The sequence below is a fragment of the Neopelma chrysocephalum genome, unplaced genomic scaffold, assembly GCF_003984885.1.
Source record: "Neopelma chrysocephalum unplaced genomic scaffold, ASM398488v2 Primary Assembly neopelma1_22, whole genome shotgun sequence".
Taxonomy (NCBI): Eukaryota; Metazoa; Chordata; class Aves; order Passeriformes; family Pipridae; genus Neopelma; species Neopelma chrysocephalum.
In genome coordinates this window covers 22,619,671-22,644,232 of record NW_020897689.1, presented here as the reverse complement: position 1 = coordinate 22,644,232, position 24,562 = coordinate 22,619,671, and the positions used below count along the sequence as shown (strand labels likewise).

At 40.9% G+C, this 24,562-nt stretch overlaps 1 protein-coding gene across 2 annotated transcripts in view; it reads right to left on the bottom strand.

Annotated features, from left to right (window-relative positions):
• Window positions 1-1,426: 1,426 nt before the first annotated feature.
• Window positions 1,427-24,562, bottom strand: part of CHST9 (carbohydrate sulfotransferase 9) — a 96,718-nt gene continuing 73,582 nt past the window's right edge. For both annotated transcript variants that reach the window (XM_027674827.1, XM_027674836.1), the window contains 3 exons: window positions 6,700-9,804; window positions 3,417-3,543; window positions 1,427-1,688 (listed from right to left, as the gene is read on the bottom strand). In XM_027674827.1, the coding sequence (XP_027530628.1) occupies window positions 8,707-9,804 (1,098 nt within the window). In that variant the 3' untranslated portion in view covers window positions 1,427-1,688; window positions 3,417-3,543; window positions 6,700-8,706. The remainder of the gene's footprint in view (window positions 1,689-3,416; window positions 3,544-6,699; window positions 9,805-24,562) is intronic.

Below are 24,562 nucleotides of genomic sequence, written 5' to 3'. Positions count from 1 at the left end.
AAAATAATCACCTGAGTTACAGGCAAGTGTAATTTTTGGGAAAAATGGAGAATTTAAGGCACTTACAGAAAATAAAGTGAAGGCAAAACGACAGGGATCATAATGTAGCCAAATACCAAGCAACTGGAAAAATGTGTGGGAGCTTTCTATTGTGATCTTAAACAAGGTATTTTTAGGCAGGAGTCTGTCCTGATTCAGTAATGAATGAATAGAATACAAATCTTCCCCCACTGTGTTTTTGTGTGTAGAAGATACTGAAAGTCAGACTATTTCAGAATTTTGGGCACACCATTGATTCAGTTGGGTTTTGTGATGAGGCCAAAAAGGAAAAAAAAAATAAAAAGCCTGTGAAACCCTATAAGTCTCCAATCTCAGTGGTTTTGTTACTGTGCCAAAATAAGGGGTCAAGGCATAATAGAAAAGGCACTAGAAAAGCTCACTTGCAGTAGATTTTACATAACAAGTTCCCAGCTTCTCTCATTCAGCCTGTGCCTATTTTTGTAATCAAGACAGCACAGAGAGCAGATTTTAGCTATAAAAGTGCAAGTGGGTAGACCTTGTTTTCCTTTGGTAAATTGCAGTAAATTAATGAAGTGCCTGGTGCCTGGGGGTCAGGAAGCACAGAAAACAGAACTGAAAATGCTAGAAACCATCTCTCAAAATGTCCCAAAATATTCCCTCTCCTTCTCCATGTCTTGTTCAGAAAGATATGGGTTTGGCAAAGTAGTCCTTGCTGCTTCCAGTTCAGGGATATCTTTTATACTAAAAAACTGTTAGGCATGGTTTCCTAAGAACTGGGTTCTTCATCAGTGCTTAGGAGTATCCCTTAAGGCCATCCTGCTTTTCAGATGTGGCCTTTGCAGCTCCTAGAGATGTACCTGGCAGCAGCAATGGCCCAGCCCACCTAAAAAGTTTTGCCTGCTTTCTCCAGCTGCTAACTTGCAGATTGAGTAGTCTAAAGCACATCAGCTTAAGCTGGAAATTTCAGTTTTAGCATCATTTTCAAATAAAGCAAGGCAGAAAATAAAATGTAAGCCATATTCTGCTTGGTAAGAGTGCTTCCATTAGGGTAGTTTTTGCATACAGAGGCAGTGCATTGCCCTTGACCCACTGCAGCCATTAGGCTGGACACAGCCAAAAAGATGCAGGGAGAAACAGGAGCCTTACTGGCAGCAAGTCTGACACACAGAAAAATTTTAACTTTGGTTCTGTGTTTGTCATTTCCCTGCCGTTCAACAGGACCTGCAGGGATCACGAGGATTTTGAGAAACATCATCCTCCCTTGGAGCTGAGCTTTTGCTCTGCTGCAGTCTTAGGGTACTTTGATCAGAGACACAATAGCGAAGCAGCAATTTATTATTGTGCATTGTCACCTCCAGCCACAATTAACATTTCCCCTTCTCATTAGAGGTTTTCTCTCTGTCCCTTTTTTTTTTTTTTTTAAGAGATAGCAGAAGTCATAGCAAAGGTGACAGCTTGTGTCTGTGGCTTGAAGTGCACTATAGAGGGTAACATGATAACTTCCTTGAAGGTAGACAGATGCTGCAAGCCCTTGCCTACTTCCTCCTCTCCAAGTGCCCCACTAGGAAACTTCCTCCCAAAACCTGTAGCTGCATCCATGACCAGAAGCAGGCACAGGTGGACAAAGTACAGACCCACAGACCTGGCAGCATCCTGTCCCAGGCAATCTGAAGACGCAAAAAGAAAACCTGTGTCAGAGGAAAACTTGCAGTAGCTGCAAGTAGTTTAGATTAATTTGGAATAATGTCATGGTTTTGCAACATGCTAATAGAATGTTTGCATGCCTATATCTTAATACACATTTAAGAACTTTAAAGTCAAATGCAGGACTTAAGCTAAGTAACTCCCACTACCATTGTTACAAAACCTTTGTCTGGGCATTATAAGACTAATATATGTATATTGTGTGTGTGCATGTGCATTTATAGAATGTGCATGCATTTACATTGCATTTGTGCAAGTTCGTAGGGAGGAAACTGCTATGTTGTTGAACTAAGCTTTCTGAACACATGTTGTTTCTCAGATGAACTGTAACTCATTATCATTCCTAAAACTTCAAAATCTGTCTGTGTATGTGTCAGCTTTTATCAAGAATGAGATAATTCAATATGCGGGTCCTGAAATGCCCAGATAAATCTGTTCTGCTCCTATACCTTATGTCTCAGAATGCTGTTTCTTGACTGCAAATTATACAGGACACTTCAAATCTACAAATCTTGGGAAATGAGCAGTATCATGAGCTTTTGTGGAAACTTTGGTTTCTGGAAGGAATTTGAGAGAAAAAAACAAACTCTGAAATAGAAGGAATTTCTACATGACAAGGTCAAGACAAATATGTGTGCACAGATGGTGGCTGACAGTACCATACTCTCAGGCAGGCTTATTAGTGCAGCCTCAGTGCTATGATAACATAGATGTGCAGGACTGGAGGTGACTTAAACTTGACAGTTGAGAGCAAACAAACAATTGGTCTCACCAATTTGTGCTGACATACTTAAAGAGGGAGGGAAATTGTATGGGAGGAGACAGAAGAAAGGAAGCAACAATTACATATACTAAAAAAAAAAAGTTATGGTCATGGTCTTGAGATTTTCTTTTTCCTTTTGTAAGGACTCTTTCCCCTCTCTCAGTTGTTAATCACACTGTTTTCTGAAGACAAAAAGAAGAAAGCAACATAGTCTGTCATCTCCATGTTATTAGTAGTCTCCACAGAGCCATAGAAAAAGTGGCTATATTAGTAGGAGATAAATCCTGAAATATTCTAGCAGCCAGGTAAACCGTGGCCTGTCACAGGAATGGCAGGACCTCAGAGAGGGATGGGGGGACAAGGCCCTGGGTACTGGGTTGTACAGCTCTGGTGTTTAGGAAAAGACAGGGATTTGCATAGCTGATTGGGATCCATTGCTTCTGCAGAACTCTCTAGTTAAGCATCACTTTATTTACAGCTACTGCACCAAAATAAAATAGCTTCTCTTTTATTTGGGCTCAGAGTGAAATGCGACAGCAAGATTCTCACCCTGTCTCTGTCTGCTCTCCTCTGTACCAGAGGAACTGGAGGGACACTTGCCCCTGGTCAGACAACCTGGCATTGGTTTTATGCTGAGGCAGCGCCTGGATAGGCTTGACAGATGCACAGTGTTTTGAAACAGAGCTTGCATTCTTAAGCCTGCCATTTGCCCAGAACAGAGTGGAATGATGCATTTCTCAGCTGGAGCAAAGCTGGGAAGTCCCCAGCTTCCTCCAAGCTATTGGAAGTAAAACATAAAGAAAAGCCACTAATATCCTATGAGTTAAATTCCATACCAACGCCTAATTTCTAACCACAGCTCTTTAGTTCAATGATTTTAGGAGAAGGCACATGGTATAATTTCCTTCCATTTACAGGACCAGTTTACCAATGGGGACACCGAGGCACAGAGAATTTCATGTTTGTCCAACAAGTCTATGAAGTTACAGAACTTGGAGGAAGATCCAGGTCTCTGAAGTCCAAGTCTGTCACTCCAGCCACAAGCAGAGCTACATCTGAAATAGAAGAAACATGTGGGACTCACTGCAGTTGGCTACAGTTCAGAGCTCAACTGTTCAGAGCTCAACTGTTCTCCCACAAAACAGATATTTTTACTAATACCAAACAATCTAAGATATTCTCATTAAACTAAATAATATGACTGTTTCCTGCATCCACCTACCTGGATACATTTCAGAAGGCAAAGCAATCCCAGGCATCTGGGGATATGAACAGATGTCCTTTGCTAAGTCAGACAGTTCCACCTCCCAGTACTTTATGTACCTGCCCTGCCCTCTGAACTGTACATGAGTTGGTTGATACAGGACCGGTGCATCCATATTTCAATGAAGTATAATAATTTATGGTCTGATTTCAGACTTTAGGTTCTGAGAGCAAATTAGTTTTGAGGCATCACAGGAGGTTATAAAGCTGATAAACTGGTTTTAGCATTACAGTTAAAAAGACTTATCTGATGTATTGTTAGCCTGAAGGCACATACAACAAAGACTTTTATACATAACCTACATATACAATACAAAGCTCTAGTAAAATATTTTCCTTTCAAAGTGCAAAGTGTCATATTGCAATTTTCATTTAAATTTAAACTACACCTAAAATTAAAGTGGTGATCTCCAAGGACACATCACAAAGACAGAACAGCCTGAGGCAGGAGTAGCTCCAATAAATTTGGCCTTTTGGGGGAGTTCCATCAGAGGACATTTCAAGAGTATGTGTCGTGTTTGATTGCACTGTGGCTGCACACCTCTGACTTCAGCAAGCAACAGTTTACCAGCAGTTTTAGAAGAGATGGGTATAATGGCTGTGTCTGAGCTTTGCAAGCCAAATCCTACCTGAAAAAAAGAAGCTGCCTTGTGTTGACAAGTGTATCAGAATTTGAGAATGCACACCTATGCAGTTTAATTTATTTTTAATTTATTGCTATTCTATTTATTATTTTAAAACCTTATTATTAAATAAAACAATTCAGTTTTATTTAATATTGATTCATTTTAGAAGAAAGGTGGATATGGAACATTAGTTTCCAAAAATCAAGTTTAAATTTTAGGAGGGAAGCACAGCTGCCTGGTGTTTGGAAGAGACACGGGAGCCAAGGGAACACTCTCCTCCTACTCCAGCCCTCCCACAGACTCACTGTAATGCCTTTACAGCACATCTGACTTGCTCTGACAACCGACCTGCACTAGAGAAGTGCTTAGAAATCTTCAAATGAAGAAATGTTCATAACTAAAAAGCATTTACTGTAATGAAGCCCCTTAAAAGAGGCACTGCATGCTGCAGCTGATCTCTAGCATAAATGTAATTGCACTGAATGTTGTGGAGTGTATTTTCATTCCTCTTCTGCATACATTCAATATAATTTTCTGAATGAGACAAACATCTGTGCACAGTTGTGGAGACGGGATTTTATACTTGTTATAGCGGATGACCTTCAGTTTCTGGTTTTGCTTAGCATTCTTACAAAATATAAAAAAAGTTACAACCCAACCTCACACTCTGACCTTTTAAAATTTACTTTTAAAAATAGAGGTTATCTTTTATGCTGCAAATTATGCCTTTATCTCTTATAATCCCATAAGTCAGATATCACAGTCCCACTTCAATTATGCTAAACTCTTATGTTAATTTTAAATCATGTAACTTAATTCCTGGCAAAGCAGGCTGGTGATTTTCAAAATGTGGTTAATGAGGCAAAGTACAATCTAGATTCTGCTACTGAGATCATCTGAATCCCTTAGGTCGCTGAAGATGACTATGGAGAGGCTCTTCTTTACAAATGTCTGGGTTAGATTTTCAAAAAATGAATTTTTAAGTGCAGTTAGGGGCTATGAAATTTGAAATTGAGCATACAAAGAAGTTAAATTACTTTCACTAGAGCCATAGAACAACAGTGCAGCTAAAACAATTATGCTTCTGTGCACATACATGCTTTAAAGGCCTTAACTAGTGTCCTCCCCTGTTAAATCACAAATGTAAGCCATACCAGATTTTCAAGATGACAATCTGGGGACCTGATGTCCATGTCCACGCATGCATGCAAATCAATGTCATTTTCCCTCTCATTTGCAGAAAACAAACATTTGCTAATAATTGTTTTCAACCCTTTCCTTGACTCAAATAATAGCTTTATCTAAGACCAGTTAGTAGATAAAATCCTATGAGACTGTAAGGCTTTTTTAATGTAACTACACCTGCACCCCCCCAGGTCTCTGTCATTCTCTGATCAGATAGGCTGAAAGTTTGTCACTAAAGCACATGCAACATGAAGCTTAAGTTCTTCAGAAACTTTGCCATTTACTAGTATTTATTTCTCTGAATTATTCATACAAAACTCATAAATAGATTAGCTTCCATTCTTTATTAGCAGTTAAACTTTTTTCCTCATATGTTTTTTGAAAATATTAGTACACGAATAATTTTTTTTGTCTGTAAATTAACAATTATTTTACACACATCCACAACAGACAAGACAAAGCAAATATATAGACATCCAAAGGTTGGTGTAAATTTATTTTTTATTTAATAACTTCAATGGCCTTCCTATAAAGCAAGAGAGATTCACTCAGGATTTGAGGCTGAATTCAATACTTACAAGAGCAGAGAATCTAGAGGTCAAAGCAAGCTCAAATTCAAGTGAAAACCAAGGCAGTTTTTTCATGAGTTAGGAGGTTGGATGGTACAAAATCAAAACTGTCAGGAGGTTCTCTTTAGTGTCCTTAATGCATAGTCTCACTTGAGAGCAATAGTCACAAAAGTGCATGGCCAAGTTAAATAAAAATTAAATCCTACTGGGTAAAGACACATGGGAATGGAGTAAGAGCCATTAACCAGCATGATGCACAACACTAGAGTGGCAGTGTACTGGTGTCCAGCATGACATCAGCTGTAAGGAACCACCTCTCCAGCATGGTGTCCCAATGGTATGGCTGGAACAGGAAAATCTGGAGGGATTTTTGCCAGGAAAGGCTGGAGTCAAACACAATCTTGTGTTTAAAGCGGGAGTTTAGGGACACGTACTACTGAGGAGAAGCATGCATGGGGGCAGTTCAATTGTCAGATATCCACTCCTAGACACTTCTGCTGTTAACACCTGTGGGTCCATCCAGCCATAGCAAGAGCTCACACAAGCTCATACAAAAGTGTGTATTTACCTGTCCAAGGAATCCTTGCAACTTCTTATTGGTGCTGAACATCTGCACCTCCCTCATGGTCATGACACATACCACACTGCAACACCTCACAGTGATGATGTCTTTTTCTTTCTCCTCTTTGCTCTATGGCCCCAAGGAACAGGCTGGTTTCAGCTATGGGTGCTGCTAGTCACAAATAGCATCACCTTCAACTTTCTCCTTTGGAGCGGCTTGTCCTGCCACAAGGAGAGACATGCAGAGCTTGCTCAATTACACACTGGCACCACAGAGACTGGAGGTGGCTTTCTTCCTCTTCTGAGGAGAAAACTGAAGGAGAAACAAGCAGCCAAGGGTACATAGGAAATGGTCTGTCCTTTCAGCAGGGACCCACAGTTACTCCTGTGAAAGGACTGAAACTGCATTTGCCTGAGATAAAGGAAATGACAGCAATAATTGCACTAATTGTGACCAGTGATTGGGAACAGAGGACATTTTACTTGCATCACTTTCCCATCAAGCTGTTTCCTTATTCTACAACCTGCTATATCAAGACACTGGAGTAAGATGACCCAAACCACTCCAGAAAGCAAGAACTGGTGACATCTTTATTGCAGAAGGGCATAGAGATTTTTCCTACCCATTTCTGGGACATGGTCTAGTGGTAGACTTGGTAGTGTTAGGTTAATGGTTGCACTTGACGATCTTAAAAGTCTTTTTCAACGATTCCAGGATCCTATGATTTTTCAGAGATTCTCCTCCTCCTGGGACACTCTGGTGACCCATCCTTCAATGCAGGTTTCAGGAACAACTGCATGTATTGGTCAGGCAGCATTTGAGGGAGGAGAGCGAAGGGGAATGTAGAAGGTACCTTTTCCTTTTATAACCAGGACTGTGGGACTCTGGACATACCTGCCTCTAGGAAAAATCACCAATACACATCCCACCCCATATAACTGAAGCATCCACCCCACTCCTGGGGTTTGCTGGCTGCTGACAAGGCAGGCAGGACAGCAAAACACAGGTGACTTCAGGAAGCTCTGGAGCCAGCACCAGTTTATGGGCTTGGGAGGCAATGGGCATACGCACCTTCTGTGTTAAAAATTGCTGGGAGGTGGGTTGATGATTGGACCCTAGCAGATCAAGAATGGTCATAGCAGTTGCATTGAAGTTGCTTCTCAGTACAGACCTTAGAATGTTCCGTAGCTGCCACACTAAAACTTTGCCCTATCACCAAAAATGAAGACTACATTGAATATTGGGACCACAGTATCCATGCATCATATGTAATGATGTACCCTCTCTAAGTTAAAATCTTAATTTTAATGAATGCAGCAGCTCTCTGAAAGTAGAGGAAATATGCGCTCTCTCTCATATTTGTCAGCTCCAGTGCATCAATCAAAATGGGGTAGTGGACTGGCACTTCACAGGCTTACCCAAATTTACTCTACTCAACTGAGCTGCTGTGTTATTTGTAGCTTGATGCATTTGTATTCAAGTGCATCCTTCAATAAAAAAAAAAATCAGGTCTAAAAATGGCTACAGTTTAATGGTAATCAAACAACTAAGTCTTGCAACTGATGATGCTTCAAATATTTTAGAAAATTAACCAATGCTTCTTTATTAATAACTGACAGGAAGTAAAAATACATTCAAAAGTTGTTTCAAAAACAATTTCTAAAGCAGACACACCAAAAAAGAATCATGCTACTCTGAATGTTTTCTTCTTAAAACATTAAAAGAACATTAGGTAAGATAATGCAACAGTTGGCTGAGCTACCATAGTGTAATCCACAATCATAAAAGCAGCTTTTTCAGGCATTTTAGTGCAATTTATGCTGTTAACAGGTCTTCTTTTCTGCGCATTATCCTACAATTTAATGCCAATTGATATCACTCTAGCTTATAAAATCCCCACTAAGTCAACTCCATTTAGCAGTAACTTTGTTTCCTTTCAGGGCTGATATCAAAGTAGTTGCTTTGAATCCCAAAATGATAAATATCTAATAGAAGCCTGAGGCTATTCTGGTGCTATACAATTGGTGATGTATAATTGAACATTAAGTAATCCAGGTAATAGAAGTCATAGGTCAGCTGTCTCTCCTCCTTAGACAATTCCTTTAAGTATTGCCTCACTACTTCTGCACTTGTTCTCTCGTCAGAGGAATGTCTGTCTTTGAATTTAGGGAACTTCAGATCGGCTGGAGCACCTACCAGCTGCAAAAAGTAGTTGGCATCTTCTTCCAGGGTTTCAAACTTTCCTATAAAATCATAGTTGATGAGGCAGGGGTAGCAGAGCTTACTGACTTGCTCCCAATGAATGTCCATTCCTACTGGTCGATGGGAATCTAACAAATATTGGATAAACTCCTTGAACTTAACTCCTGATCCTGTTTTCAAAGCCTCTTCATCTGCGTTATGTCTATACTTCTTAATTATTGCCTTCCCAAATACTGGATGGTAATAGCTGTTTGGATGTTCAAACTTATCCCTGAAGGCAGATACCAGTCTTTCCATAGGATCACGTACAAATATAAACTTAGTGTACATGTTCAAGCGCGTGTATATCCCTTTTAGGTCATAACTGTCCAATTTCCTTAGGTGTTTTCCATAGTGCACATCGTCATGGGAAATATTGTACGCTGAAGCGGCGAGTCCATTGAGCACCATGAGGACCCTTTTCCAATTGGAACAGCCTGCTTTTGGCACTTCACAGTACAGGACCTTGTGCCTATCCTCCACGTAAATTCTTGACACCAGGTGCATCAGGTGGGTTTGCAGCTTCTTTCTGCTGTTGTACTTCTTACAGAAGTCATGCAGGAATGACCTGCGCTTTTCCTGGGTGCTATCTACATCCTTCCACTTGTTACCCTTGACTAACATCTTGTTTAATGGGTGCAGTGCAGGGGGTAAATACACTCCTCTGAACCAGCTGAGAGGTGACTCGCTTGTCTTCTGCTGGTCAGGCAGTTGGTTCACCAAGGAGGCAGCTACCACACTGAAAAGGTCAGCCTTGCCCTGCCAGTGCTTGCCGCTTGAGACAGCCATCTCATGTTTACTGAGGCTCACGGGAGCGCTTCTGCTCCATAATGCTTCCCTTGGCATCCCCGGAGGTTGGAGTGTGAAATCCTGCAATCATGGAAAGGAGCAGAGCTTAGAGTGCAGTGACAGCCCAGCCAGTTCACGTTGCAACAGCAGCAAGGTGGGTTGTGCTCACAACCAAGCCACATGTGGTACTAAAAAGTCTCTTCTGAAGCACTTGATCAACACACCTAATTCAGGAACTAGCTGGGCTAAATTACTGACATACACACTTCTGAAGCTTACCTGTTAGCACACAGTAGGTCTTCCTACAAAAATAAATAGCTTGAGTCACACATTTTAAGAAAGCAACATGACAACACTGTTTGAGGTGTGTGGTCATCCTATGGAGTGCACTGGCACAATCATAGTAACGGGCTGGATCTACTCCCATCACTGTGATTTGGAGCAGGCCTTGTTCCCTTGTGGTGGTAGGGGATGAACCTAGGGCCCCTAAACAGCTGACATCAGTGGATTTGAGCATAGTGTAGTGACAGACAAAATCCTCCCTCCAAAAAGGTCCTACAGACAGACAATGGAAGTGGGATGCACTGGACTGTATGTACATACAGGTGTCTGCAATGTAGATGCCTGTATCTGAGTCAGCTGCTTCAGCTGATAAGGAAAAATAAGTGCCTTTAGAGCCTATTCCATCTGACTTATTTAAACACCAACATTAATGACACCAACTAACTAAACATCAACTAGTGACTCTGCAAAGAATGTCAAAAGATGAGACTTTCCTCTCAAACATCTCTTTCAATGTCCCCAGCCACTGTGCAATCCACAAACTGCAGGAACAGCAAAGCTTGCATCTGTGTTTTGCCATCAAATTCTTGTATCATGCAAGTTGACCGAAGAGTTTCTTGCAGTTTGGGTATTACTGCTCACTCATTCCAAAGTGGATTCTAATGTGTCTATAAAGGCTTGTAGATTTTTTTCTCCCATCAGTAGGCAAGCCTGTTGCACTGGGACACCTATACAGCTGCTTATTTTCATTATACATCTGGAGAGAGAGGATGCCAGTCAACAGGTTTTTACATATCCTGTTGCAAATACCAGATAACCAAATGGTTAGATGGACATACATGCAGAGACTGCCTGACTGCTTTCATAAGTCTAACTTTTTTTGAAATCTACATCAAAAGACTTTTCTACCATAAACTGATTAAACATTCACTGGAAAGTTGATGTGTGGACTGGCAGATCATAAGTGTGGATTTGAGGGATGTGACAGCTCATAGGCTGATTCAAATAAGGCTGTTAAAAATTCAGACGAATAATGTAAGAAATGATAATGAATGGAAAACAATTTGAGTTCCAGTTTGAAATAAAGCCTATGAAAAAACAAGCCATTGCAAGGCAAGTTAGCCTATGTTACAGTGTAATAATTTCCCATACAAAAACAAACCCAGGGGATCAGGCTTTTCTGTACTGCTACAAGCCACTGACAGGAAGGTCTTTTCTTCCACTGAACTGCTGAAAATTATTTTTGTACTGGTGAAAACAAATAAAAGAAGAGAGCCGTGCAGGACTTCTACATCTGCGAAAGAGGGCATGTTGGTGGTTTTAGTGATGCAAAAGGATACTTAAACTCATTTGATTTGATGTGGTCAGATTTTCTGACATAATATTTTTTTTATTTTCTGCCTAATATTATATTCTTTAAAACAAATGAAGCACATGTATCTGGAGATTTATCCCTTCTGCTCTAGGATGGAAATAATTCAGGAGCTTAGTTAGCATATAAAGAAGTACTACTAGTAAACCAGGGTATGATTATGACCCTAAAGGGAATTTCAGCACCACAGTGAATGGCAAAGTGTCATTCTTACAAGTGCTACTGCAGAATACAGACTTGCAAATAAATAAATGTTTTTACCTTAAAAGGAAAACCTGGAACTTAAAAAGTTGAAATGAAAAGTATGGGATACACAGAAATCAACCCCACAATACAAGGGTCAACAGAAGTAGGAATAAAACTATAACAGTGCTAAAGTAACTAAAGATTGTAAATTCATCAGTGTGGCTCTGGGGAATTGAAAATTTAGAAAACAGTTTCCAGTGATACATGACTGTACTGGTGTTCCCCAATGCAGGGAAAACTCAAGAGAGGGCACCACCTGATGACTTCCTGTGGTATGTCATCTGAATTTAGCAGTCTATTTCAGGACATATTTCAGTGCAAAGAAACTTAAACCATTTGAATTTCAAACTGAAGCCACTAATATGAATCCTACACTTCAGAGGAAAGTTCAGCCCTCTGAATTCATCCTACAATCCTGAACGAGTGGAAGATGCTCTAGTTCCACCAGGACAGGAGGGAAAAACACAAGCTGGTAGGTGCATGGTCTTGATTTTGTTCCATTTCAATCAGTCTGTCTGGGATCTAGGACCAACCTCAGGGGATAACCCAAGAGGGTACCAGAGGAGGATTGCATTTTAGTTGCAGAAACTGTGAGTGCAACTGTAGGAATCCCTACTAAAAGATTTTTCATGGGATTAAAGACTTCAGAGAAGGATGTACAGAACTATTCAGAGAAATCTCAGTTAACACCCTAGAGGAACAACACATGCACAGAGGAAGTCACTTGAAAGGGGCTCCATCCTGGTGAGATGAGGCAAAAAAAGAAAGAATTTATTAGGAAAAAAAAGCCCCAAACAGAAATAATAATTTAAAAAATACCTAGGGGGAAAACAATGGCACAGGAAGTTTTGAGGACCAAAAAATTATCTAAATATGTAAAATACTATTAGTTGCTTCCCCTTTCCACTTCCTCTTCTCTTGAGACACATATTCCATAGTGAATACAACACTATTGGTTAGTAAATGTTTTTATAGTGTCCTTGCAGTAAATGCTGGCTGTAACTTTCTCTGTCTAAGAATGGGAATGGATAATGGATAGTGATATTTTCCAAAGGCATAAATGGCCGATACATTGCCATGGAAGTTTTCCAAATCAAAAAAGAAAAGATCAAACCTTCCTACACACTTGCCTGAACAGCTAGGTTAGTACCTAATAAAAGTGAGATGAATGAAAAGATGAATGAAGCTTGGTTTTTGATGAGAAATGTTTAACTAGAAAGTTTTCTTAGGAAACTAACAGAAACTATTTAATAGATGGTGCCATATTCTCTAAGCAAAACTATGTGACAGTCTGACACTTATGAGCATGAGAGAGCTGAAAGCCACATGCTCTGAAAGGATTTTAATGTTTTTTGACACTAGTCTTACACAAAGTGAGGTGTCTTCTTTGCCTTCCTCTTGGTGCCAGTGATTTTTCAATGCCCATTTTATGATACTTTAAAGATCTGAACATCTCTATGTTATATTGATTTTTGTTTTCACAGCAGGAACAGTAAAACAAGAAATTTGCAAAAGCAACAAACACTTCTAAAAAATCCTTGTCTATTGTGTCTACATTCCTAACAGCCCATCTCACAAGCTGCTGAGCACCATTGCTCTGGAAAACACCAGAACATACACCAACAACAGGCAGCATGCAAGTGATATCAGACACTAACTCTCAATTCAGATATTTCCATGCAAACAGTCCTTACTAAACTCTTTGAGCCAAGTATCCAAGGAGAGGGATGTCCATTTATGGGTTTTCAAAGAGCTGCTAAGTTTGGGAACCAGCTGCCTTCATCTTGGAGTTACCTTGGATAGATCCAAGGCTGTCCTTGAGACATCCTGGCAACCAATGCAGCAGGCTGTGTACATTTAATCTGAGAATTAAAATCCAATGAAGTGTTGTACCTTTGCAGTAACTGTGCAGAGAGCCCTGTTCTCTGTTTGCATTAACACATTTGAAAGGAAGTTAAGAAAAGGCCATGAGTCCAATTTAGGTGAGTAGGCACTCTGTCTCACTTTAGGTAGACAGGAACTGAAGACAGATTTAAAAATCAGTTTAAATACAAGGAAAAAAAATTAATTTAAGAGAGTGTTAGTGTGGTGTTTGGCTACCAGCAGGCAACTAAGTGAAGCTGTTGAAACAAAAGGCATTTTTGAGTCATTAATTGTGTTCATGTGTTTTATTTTTTTTGACATTTTTATTGCTGGAGATTTCCTGCTCCTCCCCGTCCACAGAAAGATTTCTCCTCACTGTAAAAATAAGTAGCCAAAACCTTCTTTTATACATATTGAAGCTGTCCTTTCCTTTAATACTTTCACAAGCCACTGGGGTAGAAGAGATTGACTACTGCCAAGAATGGTTAAGGCTCATCCAATTATGCTTTGCGGTGGTTTTACAATGCACGGGTGGGATCTCATCTAGACAGTTTGCAATTAGAGCAACTCACCATGCAAAAAGATAATGATGTATTGGAAAGGCTGATATTTCAGGGCTGATTTACACAGCTTTAATGGCCTGAAGTGCAGGCAGTGCCGTGTTTCCTAAATGCTTTAGTACTGGATATTCATTTTTACTAACAAGAATAATAAAACTAAATAAGCTCAACAGAAAATGTAGCACAAAGAATAGTGGAGGGAATAAATATTCTGTTTTCTAGTGTTTTTCTCTGCTGCCAAATAACTACACTCTAAGTACTAGTAATGTATGATTTGGTCCTCAACATCTAGTTACTACATCTTCTCTCCTAAAACACCCTTCATGAAATAGTCCTCTAAGATGCTGCTTAGGAACAACTGCATGAGTCACATAGGAAGCCTGCTGTGCTCTGCTTTTTACTGTGGCTTGAGCTTGACTGCTGCAGGTTTGAGTGCCCTGAGGACTCTCTCAGTACCTCTTATTCTAAATAGTTAATATGGCTGCTCTGCAAACACACGGATATTCAGAGATGATAAAACCTTCATCCTTTAAGTCAAAACTTATAAAAATAATTTGGAATAAAAATTATTTGCTTTTTCTGACCAACTCAGACATACTCACAGCAACTTAAGCAGGAGAAGAAGCAAAGGCCTCCCAGTGAAAAAATGACAAGATTTTGAAAGATGTGCTTGGAGTATATAGTACTTACATCCCAATCCTTTGGCACTATACATGTTCAGCAGTGCCAAAGTTCAGCATAAACTGAGAGCACTGTATGAATGTATTTCTTCACATTTCTTCACATTGCTTCTTATGTGAATATTGTATTATAATGATCATATAACTTCAAAACCTTACTTGTTTACCTAGGATCTCTCAATAGAAAATTGACAGAGAAAGGGTCTTCTGACACAAGGTTCATTTTCCAATTCACTCCCTGATTCTATAATGATCAGGGAGCACATGGAGATCAGTCTCTTAATTCAGGTTTTTAGCTGAAGGCAGCTTGAGTACCGGAGGATTATAAAACAAACATCCTCTTACTTGGATAGTAGGTTATGTGTGAGTCTTTGAAAACTCTGAAACCTATAGTTTCGGCCTAAAACATCAAGTTTTTCACTTAATAGTTGGATGAGTCTCTGAGCAACCTGATCTAGTTCAAGATGACCCTGCTTACTACAGGGGAATTGGACTAGATGACCTTTGAAAGGTCCCGTCCAACCCGAACTATTCTATGGTTCTATGACAACTGAGCACAGTTAGAAGAAGGACCATGATTGTGGCAAATGGCTCAGACTTGGTATGTAGCTTAAATATGAGGAAAAGTTTGCATGATTCCTATCTTCAGCAAGACAGTGAAGCCTGGATCTGTTACTACCTAACTTTAGCTGTACAAACATGTACAGCTGTACTTACAAATATATGTGTAAGTTTTCTTAAGTCTGCCAAAAAGAGAGATTATCCTTTACCTTCTTTTGTGATATAAGGCTATTTGCAAAGCATAATTCAGAATGGCCATACTCTTCTGGTACTATGCTACCTGAGCTAACATGTAAATATGATCAGAACTCTCTCATATCATAGCAGCTGTTTAGTGTAATGCTGGTGATCTAAAAAACCCCCCTACAGGATGTCCCAAAGGAGACACTATCCAAGTTGACCACAAGTGACAGAAAATATTTGCCGATGAGGTGCTTCACCTTCTGTGCAGTGGAGATATATCCCTTGATTCATCACTTGTGCTTAAAACAGTTAGTTTAGAGATAGGCATTACTAATCCCTCACCTCCCAGTGGAGTCATGAATTTTTGGCTTATCTAATTTATTCAGGGCATATCACTAATGCTACATTCCCCACAAGCCAGAGATGACACATGTATTCCTTGTGATCACTGCAAGTTTAGCAGAGGTAGTTCTGTCAGAGATACCTTGTGACTCATACACCAATTCCATTATGGAAGAGGAAGAATAAAACAACTGTGATTTGAACTTTCATTGTTCGTTCTGCCCTAAAGTTCTCAAAAATGCACAAAATAGCAACAAGCTTATCTTTCCTCTGGGTTAAGATCTAGGAATATTTTGTATGTAGAGCCATCAGTCCTGACAGGTAAGACCTTACTGTAACAGACACCTTATTTTCTATGAGGTATGTATCCCTAAAACACATGTACTTGTACCAAGCATCTCTAAGATTAATAAACAAGTTGAGGGTGAAAAAAAAAAGAAAAAAAAGAATATACAAGATACTCAGAACTTCCAGCAGACATTAAGAGGCAAACTGCATAGTTTACAGCTAAATTACAATCGGGTTCACTGGAGGTCCTTGTGAACTCTGAGCTAGACACAAATGAGAATAACTGATCATAGTAAGAGAATAAAATACTGCAGGTAGATTTGAATTAACAGATACCAGTAAATTTAAATACTGCTTTTCAAAACACAACTTTGTGAATTAGTGACTATTGTCCCTTGAATCTGTTAGCAGAAAGTTCAGCATCTCATTGCAGGGTGACTTGGAGTTATGGCAAGGACACTGACCAAACTAGTAAAGAAGGAAAGGGATTTTTTTTCTTTTTATGTGGTGTGGCCAAATGTGAGCTGGTGTGGAAAAATTTGAAAGGAGAGCCGCAATCCAGAAATGGTTTTGGAAAACAACCCACATGCACAGGCAGCGGGGAAAGTGGAGAGGCCCAATGGGATAAGATAAACAGTAACATTGTCATGAGTATTGTAGTAGTCCCATCCCCATTTAATAAGGGGACAGGAGTCCCCTCAGTCTTTGACTGAGACTCTCATAGATACCTGACTCTTGGCTTTGCACAGAGCTCCCCTCCTTTCCCTGCCCTGTCTTCATCTACAGAAGCACAAAGTCACTCATGCTAATGAGGCAAGACAGTCCGCAGGAGCCACTTCGACAAAGCTGATTCACATGGTCAGCAACTTGGATGAAGGCACTTAAGCTCTAATTTTACTCGCCAATTCTTGTTTAAATTCAGAATTAACTTCCTCCTGTTTCAGCCCTCACAGTCAAAACATTTGGTTTCTCCAAAGAATGCTCAGAATGGGAAGGGCAAGAAAGATCAAGGCATGGTTAATAGGAAAAATACCAATATTAATATCAGAAACTAAATATAAGTTTGCATGACTGATTAAAGATTCACCAAGACAACTGCAACCAAGTATTGAAAATAAAAGCAAGCATTCCACTCCCATATTACAAATATAGAAATAATTGTCAAGGTCAATTGATGGTAATAATAAATTACCTTCAGGATAATGCAATACTGATGTTGCTTCTCTTGCTTTCTGACAACAGTTTTATGCTGGTGGTTCTTTGCACTATAACTTACAGACTTGTTAATAAGCACAGAGCCACTGCAGCCCAGGCACCTTGTGTTTGGACAGAGTCTGCAGCCAGTTTGCATGGAGTATGTGTCTCTAGATGTGTAGCTCAGATGCACTGCTAACAAAAGGCAGATGCACTACTAATAAATGGCAATTTTCAGATCATGGACCTCTTAACAATTGGCCATATTTATCCCAACCTCCTCCCTATGCAATAATACTTGTTTTGGGTATGAGTAAACTGGTGCGTTCAAACTGTTTAATTCTGAGCTCAGTCCTCCTCTGTGTTAATAAATCAGGCACTGTGGTCAGTGGCCAGAAATCTTCATTGACACTCACTCGTTTTTCTACACAGAACAATCTCACAGCAATGCAGCTTAAATAATCTGAAATTCAAAATGGACTCAAAATAAGCATGCAATATTCATTTTATGAAGATTACCCTTTCTGGGTTTCCACCACACTGAGATAAAAAGTGCCTGGATTGGATCAGTCCTGCCAACATTGGGGCACACCTACCCCCACAGAAGAACAGGCCAATGAGACTCAACCACCTCCACTGGGAAGTGATGAATAAGCAGAGGGTGTTTAAGATCTGGACTTGAGTTGAATTTAGACACTTTGGTTTCCTTCCAAATTTGCCCCCCTGAAATGCAATGAAGATACAGCTACTGAAATAGCTGCTTAGATGTTTGTTCTCAGTAGCCAACGGTGGAGCTTGGATGCACATTAAGATATTTGAAACAAAAATGAGGCAAACAGCATGTGTTATATGGGGAACCAATGTGATTCTAAGGCCAGAGAGTTTTGAGACAGGTACCAAATCCTTTCCTCAATTTCTGCAAACATCAGGTTACAAACAAGCTGTTCAACAAGATGTTCTTACAAGCAGCAACACAAGTGGTAGTCTAGTTTCATAGGAATTTCAATCACATTTCCCCATTCCCTCTCTCCGTGGCCAGCACTCCCTCTTCCTGCCTGTGCCCAACTGTCAACAGTGGGCAATGTGCCCACCTGCATTCATGCCCTCTCCTGAAATGGATACAGAGCTGGAATACCAATGATTGCCTTCTCCCCAGCAAGGACAGAATTTCCCCTCTGACCAGCCACCACCCCTCACATCCCTGAGATCTTCTCTTATAGCTGTGGCTATAGTTGTCCCTGGCTTCCAACATTACTGAGAGGGAGATGGTCTGGCAGCATGACTGGACAGGATCTCCCTAGGGCACCGTGGGCAGTTACAACCTAAAGGGTAAAAAACAAGATGATGAAAAACTGTATTCCTTCCCCACAAAACCCACCACCCCCTTTAAGAAAAGAGGCCTGAAATGTAATGCTGTGTTTCTGCAACATGGCAGAATTTCTCACATTAGTGGCTGTGGTAAGATTCACAGGAATTTTTTTCCTGGTAAACAGAATCCATTTCTATCTTGTCTGCAGGTAAATACACTTATCTTCCAGCATAAACGAGACATGTTGCTCTTTTAGAAATAATAAGAAAAGTTTCAAATGAAACTAGGTTCAGACGAAGAATGTTAATGTATATTCAGGCATGAAGAATTCAATTTTCCCCAAACTGCTTTGGAAGAGACAGTAAGATCTCTAGAGGTCTCAAAGCATTTTCCCTTCAATCACAATTAGCATTTAATTCAAATTAGATTACTTTATTGGTAAATAAAAAAGAAATAGAAACACATAATGCACCCCAGGTTGGCAAATATCTCAAATATGTGTTTTCCTACATTTAGACTCTTTTAAACAAATTCATGCGCTCATTTTTAGATAAAAATATTAATGGTTGATAATGGATTGCATTCATAAATTGCTGTGGTGAGAAAATAGGCTGTGAATTGACGAAGGGAATTATCCACTGCGCACTTCGTTCTTCCTCTGACTGAAAGGTAGCATAGCCTATTTTTGCTGAATGGGGCAAAGTCATGTTTATTGTAGGTGAAAGAAAATATCCTAGTCTATTCTGTAGCAATTTTTTGTATAGCTATCCATTTGGTATGTATTAATCTGCAAGCAGTGTCACAGAGATAAATGTGACACCCAAACACTAACTAGTTCAAGCACCATCCCTCCTTGAAGCACAGGAATAATAAGACCAGCACTGTGATTAAGGGTAGGTGCACTGGCCAGAGCCAGAGTGCTTGGTTTTATAACTTTGAGCAAGTGCCTTGACCTTCACACTTCATTCTTCCATGTCTGAAAACCTGGGAAAAATAATTGCCTAGCCCATGTGCATACTGTGATTCCTACTTTCTGATTAACACTGGTAGAAAAACCTTGTTAATTTTGCAGAGCAAGAGGGGACACAGAAATCTGAGAATCAGGATTGCAACTCAACTTCCTAGTCCATGCTGCCCTTCCTTGCTCAAACCTCACACCATTTCTTTCAATACTTCTGTTGAGTGTTCAATCCATTGCATACTCTAATGCCTGTGTTTTTTTCCACAAAAAGACTCATTCTTCATAAAATTTAAGATATTTTTATCTTCAGACACTGCATGCATGTTCCCATCTATACAGCCTGAGAAACTGTTTCCTCCACAAGGGACTGAAAAGGTTCTTACATAAAAGTCTCTGCTGTTCTTATTCAAATTATAGTTCCTCCTATATTTTTTTTTCTGAGATTCATCATCTTGGTACTATATATTATGCAGTAATCAATGAACGACTGCCATGTTATCTGAACTTGAAGGGGGCAGAGGATGGTATCAGAAGCAGACCTTATGAGCTTGGAAGAAAGAAAACTTTATGTGTAGGGGAAAACTGAACTTTTTTTCCCAACTGATTTTCATAACTTTTCATATACCAGATAAAAAATGAAACATTAATTTTAAAAAAAGCAACTTCCACTTACTGATAAACAAAATATGCAGGGGGAGAGGAAGGATCCCACAGTCAACCAGACAGGGCTCTGAGCTGTCTACTCCAAGGATATGCATGTAGACAAGTGAATGCCTAGTGGACATGACCAGGTGGCCTCCCTAGCAGATGAGGGAAATGCTGTGGATGTAGTCTACCTGGACTTCAGTAAAGTCTTTGATACTGTCTCCTATGGTATTCTATGGAAAAGCTGTTAAGTGTACAGCTTGGCCAGGGGCACTCTTTGCTGGGTTAAAAACTGGCTGGATGGGCAGGCCCAGAGAGTGGTGATGAATGGTACCGCATCCAGTTGGCAGCCTGTCATTAGTGGTGTCCCCCAGGGCTCAGCATTTGGGCTAATCCTATTTTATATCTTTATTGATGATTTGGATGGGGGGATCAACAGCATCCTCAGTAAGTTCGTGGACCATACTAAGTTGGGTGGGAGTGCTGTTCTGCTGAAGGGCAGGAAGGCTCTACAGAAGGATGTGGATAGGCTGGATCGATGGGCCAAGGCCAATGATATGAGGTCCAATATGAGGTCCAATAAAGCCAGGTGCTGGGTTCTGCACCCCATACAGCACTACAGGCTGGGGGCAGAGTGGTTGGAAAGTGGCCCAGCAGAAAAGGACCTAGGGGTGCTGGTCGACAGCAGCTGAACATGACCCAGCAGTGTGCCCAGGTGTCCAAAAAGGCCAATGGAATCATGGTTTCTGTCAACAAGAATGTGGCCAGTAGGACCAGAAAATTGATTGTTCCTCTGTACTCAGCACTGGTGAGGCCATGCCTCAAGTCTGGAGCAAGGAAGATTTCCCATGGTAGATGAACATCAGGTTAGGGTATATTTAAACAAACTGGACAGAAACAAGTCCATAGGACCTGGTGGGTTGCACCCATGAGTGTTGAGGGAGCTGGAGGATGTCACTGTGATCCTATTCTTGATTATCTTTGAAAGATCATAGTGATGGGGGAAGGTTCCTGAGGACTGGAAGAAAGCAAAAGTCACTCTTATCTTCAAAGAGGGCTGGTAGGAGCATTGAAGAAGTTACAATCTGATCAGTACCCTCATTTTCTGGGGGCATGACAGAGCAGGGAACTATTCTTCCTCAGGTGCATATACTTTAATGAACTTCATGAGGTTTTTGTTTGTCCATTTCTCTACTCTGTTGAGGTCCTCATCTGGTGTCTCAACTCCTTTCCCAGGTTTGGTATCCTCTGACAACTTCCTGAGGGTACACTCCATCCCATTATTCTGGTATGCAATGATGAAGTTAAACGGTACTTTATTAGGCTGTGAAACAAGGCTGCGTTCTCGCTCCTACCCTATTCACAGTCTTTTTCAGCATGATGCTCCAAAGGGCCATGGCAGACCTCGATGATCAGGACGGTATCTACATTCGATATCGTACCGATGGAAGCCTATTCAACCTAAGGCGACTGAAGGCCCACACTAAGACCCTAAACCATCTTGTCCGGGAGCTGCTTTACGCTGATGACGCTGCCCTTGTTGCCCACACAGAAGCAGCCCTGCAGCGTTTAACATCCTGCTTTGCAGACGCTGCTGAGCTCTTTGGGCTGGAAATCAGCTTGAAGAAGACTGAAGTTCTCCATCAACCTGCACCTCAGGAAGTCCTCCATCATCCCCACATCACCATCGGCCAGTCAGAACTCAAATCAGTCCAACAGTTTAATTACCTAGGCAGCCTCATCTCCTCAGATGGTAAGATCGACGGGGAGATAGACAATAGGTTAGCGAAGGCATATAGTGCTTTTGGAAAACTCCATAAAAGAGTATGGCGTAATAAACACTTGAAGAAAAGTACCAAGATCAGTGTTTACAGAGCCATAGTGTTGTCTACTCTTTTATATGGTTCCGAATCATGGGTCATCTACCGCCACCACCTGCGTCTTCTAGAACGCTTCCATCAACGCTGCCTCCGTACAATCCTAAACATCCACTGGTCAGATTATGTGACCAATACATCTGTTCTTGAACAGGCAGCAATCACAAGTATTGAGGCCATGCTACTGAGAACGCAACTGCGATGGGCAGGGCACATCTCCAGGATGAAGGACCACCGCCTCCCTAAGATCCTGCTTTATGGTGAACTTGCCACCGGCTGCCACAAGAGAGGAGCTCCGAAGAAAAGATACAAGGACTCCCTGAAGCAACAACTCAGCCTCGAGCATATTAATCACCATAACTGGTCTACTCTGGCCTCTAATCGGGAGGCCTGGAGACAGACTATTTATAACGCTGCTGATGCTTTTGAGAAAGCCCGCAGGATCACCCTTGAGGAGAAAAGACAATGCAGAAAGAATCGAGCCTTGCAGAATATATCATCTAAGGAGTCTTTCTGCTGTGCCTTTTGCAACTGGACTTGCCTTTCTCGTATTGGCCTTTTTAGCCACCAACGCGCTTGCAAGAAAAGTGGGTAGAGCCCTTCCCAAATCTTCGTTCGCGAAGCCTAGCCATGATGATTAGGCTGTGACCCCTGGGGCTGTGGGCTGTGACCACTGGTGACTGGCCTCCAGCTGGATTTCACGCTGTACAGATTCATAAAAGGGAAATCAATGCTTGACTAGTCTGATAGCCTTGTATGATGAGATGATTGCCCCAGTGGGTGCGGGTAGAGTACTGGAGCTTGTTTATCTCAAATTTACTGAGGCTTTTGGCACTGTCTCCCATAACGTCCTCATGAAGTACAGGCTAGGTAAGTTTCAGTGAGTTGGACTGAAAACTGGATGAACTGCTTAGGCTTACACAGTTGTGCATAAAATCCAGCCAGAGGCCGATAACTAGAGTCCCAGAGTGAATGGTCCAAAAATTGTCCCAGACTGAACGGTTCAAAAATTGTCCCATATCTTTATTACTGACCTGGGTGATGGGACAGAGTGTACCCTCACCAATACTGCAGGCAATACAAAATTGGAAGGAGTGGTTATGCTGCCAGAGGGTTATGCTGCCATTCGGAGGGAATACAATGAACTTGAGAAATGGGTAAACAGAAACTTCATGAGATTTGACAAGGTAGAATTTGAAGTCCTGCACCTGGGGAAGAACAACCCCAGGAACCAGTACAGGTTGGGGGATGACAGCTGGAAAGCAGCTTTGTAGGAAAGGACCTGAGGATACTGGAGAACAAGCTGACTGTGAGCCAGCAATGTGCTCTGCTTTGAGGAAGGGGTTTAGACAAGATGATGTCCAGAGAGAGAGGCCTTTCAACCTCAACCATTATGTGATTCTGAAGCACATGAAAGTGAAATAATAGCCCACTAAACAAACTGAACTAAAGGCATAAGCTCTCGTGCAGATTTTCAAACTCCTAATTTTGGCCTAACAAAGTAACTGGGAAAACAGAACCAAGGGACATACATATTAGATAACCTCAATGTACTTGGAAGCTGGCATACTGGACTGAAGTTTTTGTAGCTAGGTCATGTGAAATGATGAAGGAGATAAAGGAGAGTACTGGAGTAAACTACAGCAGTGCACAAGGGCAACCAAGGAGTTTAGACTGAACTGTGAAGTTTTTGCTCATATTAATATAGATTTATTATACCATGAGTGTACCTGAAGCACCCTTCAGGTCACAAGTCATTCCTCAGCATTGTCTGTGCAACAAACTCACACTGTCATTTAACAGTTGTTTGAGTTCCTTTTCACCTCTTTTCTTTGGCACAAGGTGTATATATACCGACAGTACTTCAGTGCTGCAGTTACCCCTGGTCCAAGTTTAGCTCTAGTATGTATATTGCCTCATCACAAACCTTTCTGCATTGCTGGTTTCCCAACCCCATGCGCAGAAGGGGAAATGTTCCCTGAAAGAGATCTTAAAAGACTAAGAGATGCATGTGCCACTGCAAGAGAGCCTGCCTTGACAGAGCTACTTAAGGGCAGAACAGTGGGACAGATATTGTGTAGCCCTCTTGCTAGCCTCCTTAGATGCAGCTTCACTGCAGAAGAGACAGGTTCAAGCCTGAGCTCAAACACAGCTGTGATTTTAACCCAAAAGTCTGACTGTGCAAACAACTTCAACTTCGAAATCCAAGTACACATATTCTTGTTAGTCCTTCATAGATTCAGAGGTACTGGAGAAAACTGTATGTAGAAGTGGACATTAAGACCGCAACACAAACAAATGTGAGTGGTAAGGATGAAACAAAAGATTGCCTTCAGACACATTTTGTTTGGCGGTCTGCAGTGTATTGTTTTGACAAGACTGTTACACAGGAACACAAGGTTTCTTCTTGTTTCCTTGCATCTTCCTCAGCAGTGGTTAACATATTACAGCTAATCAGGCTGTACATTGGTGCCAG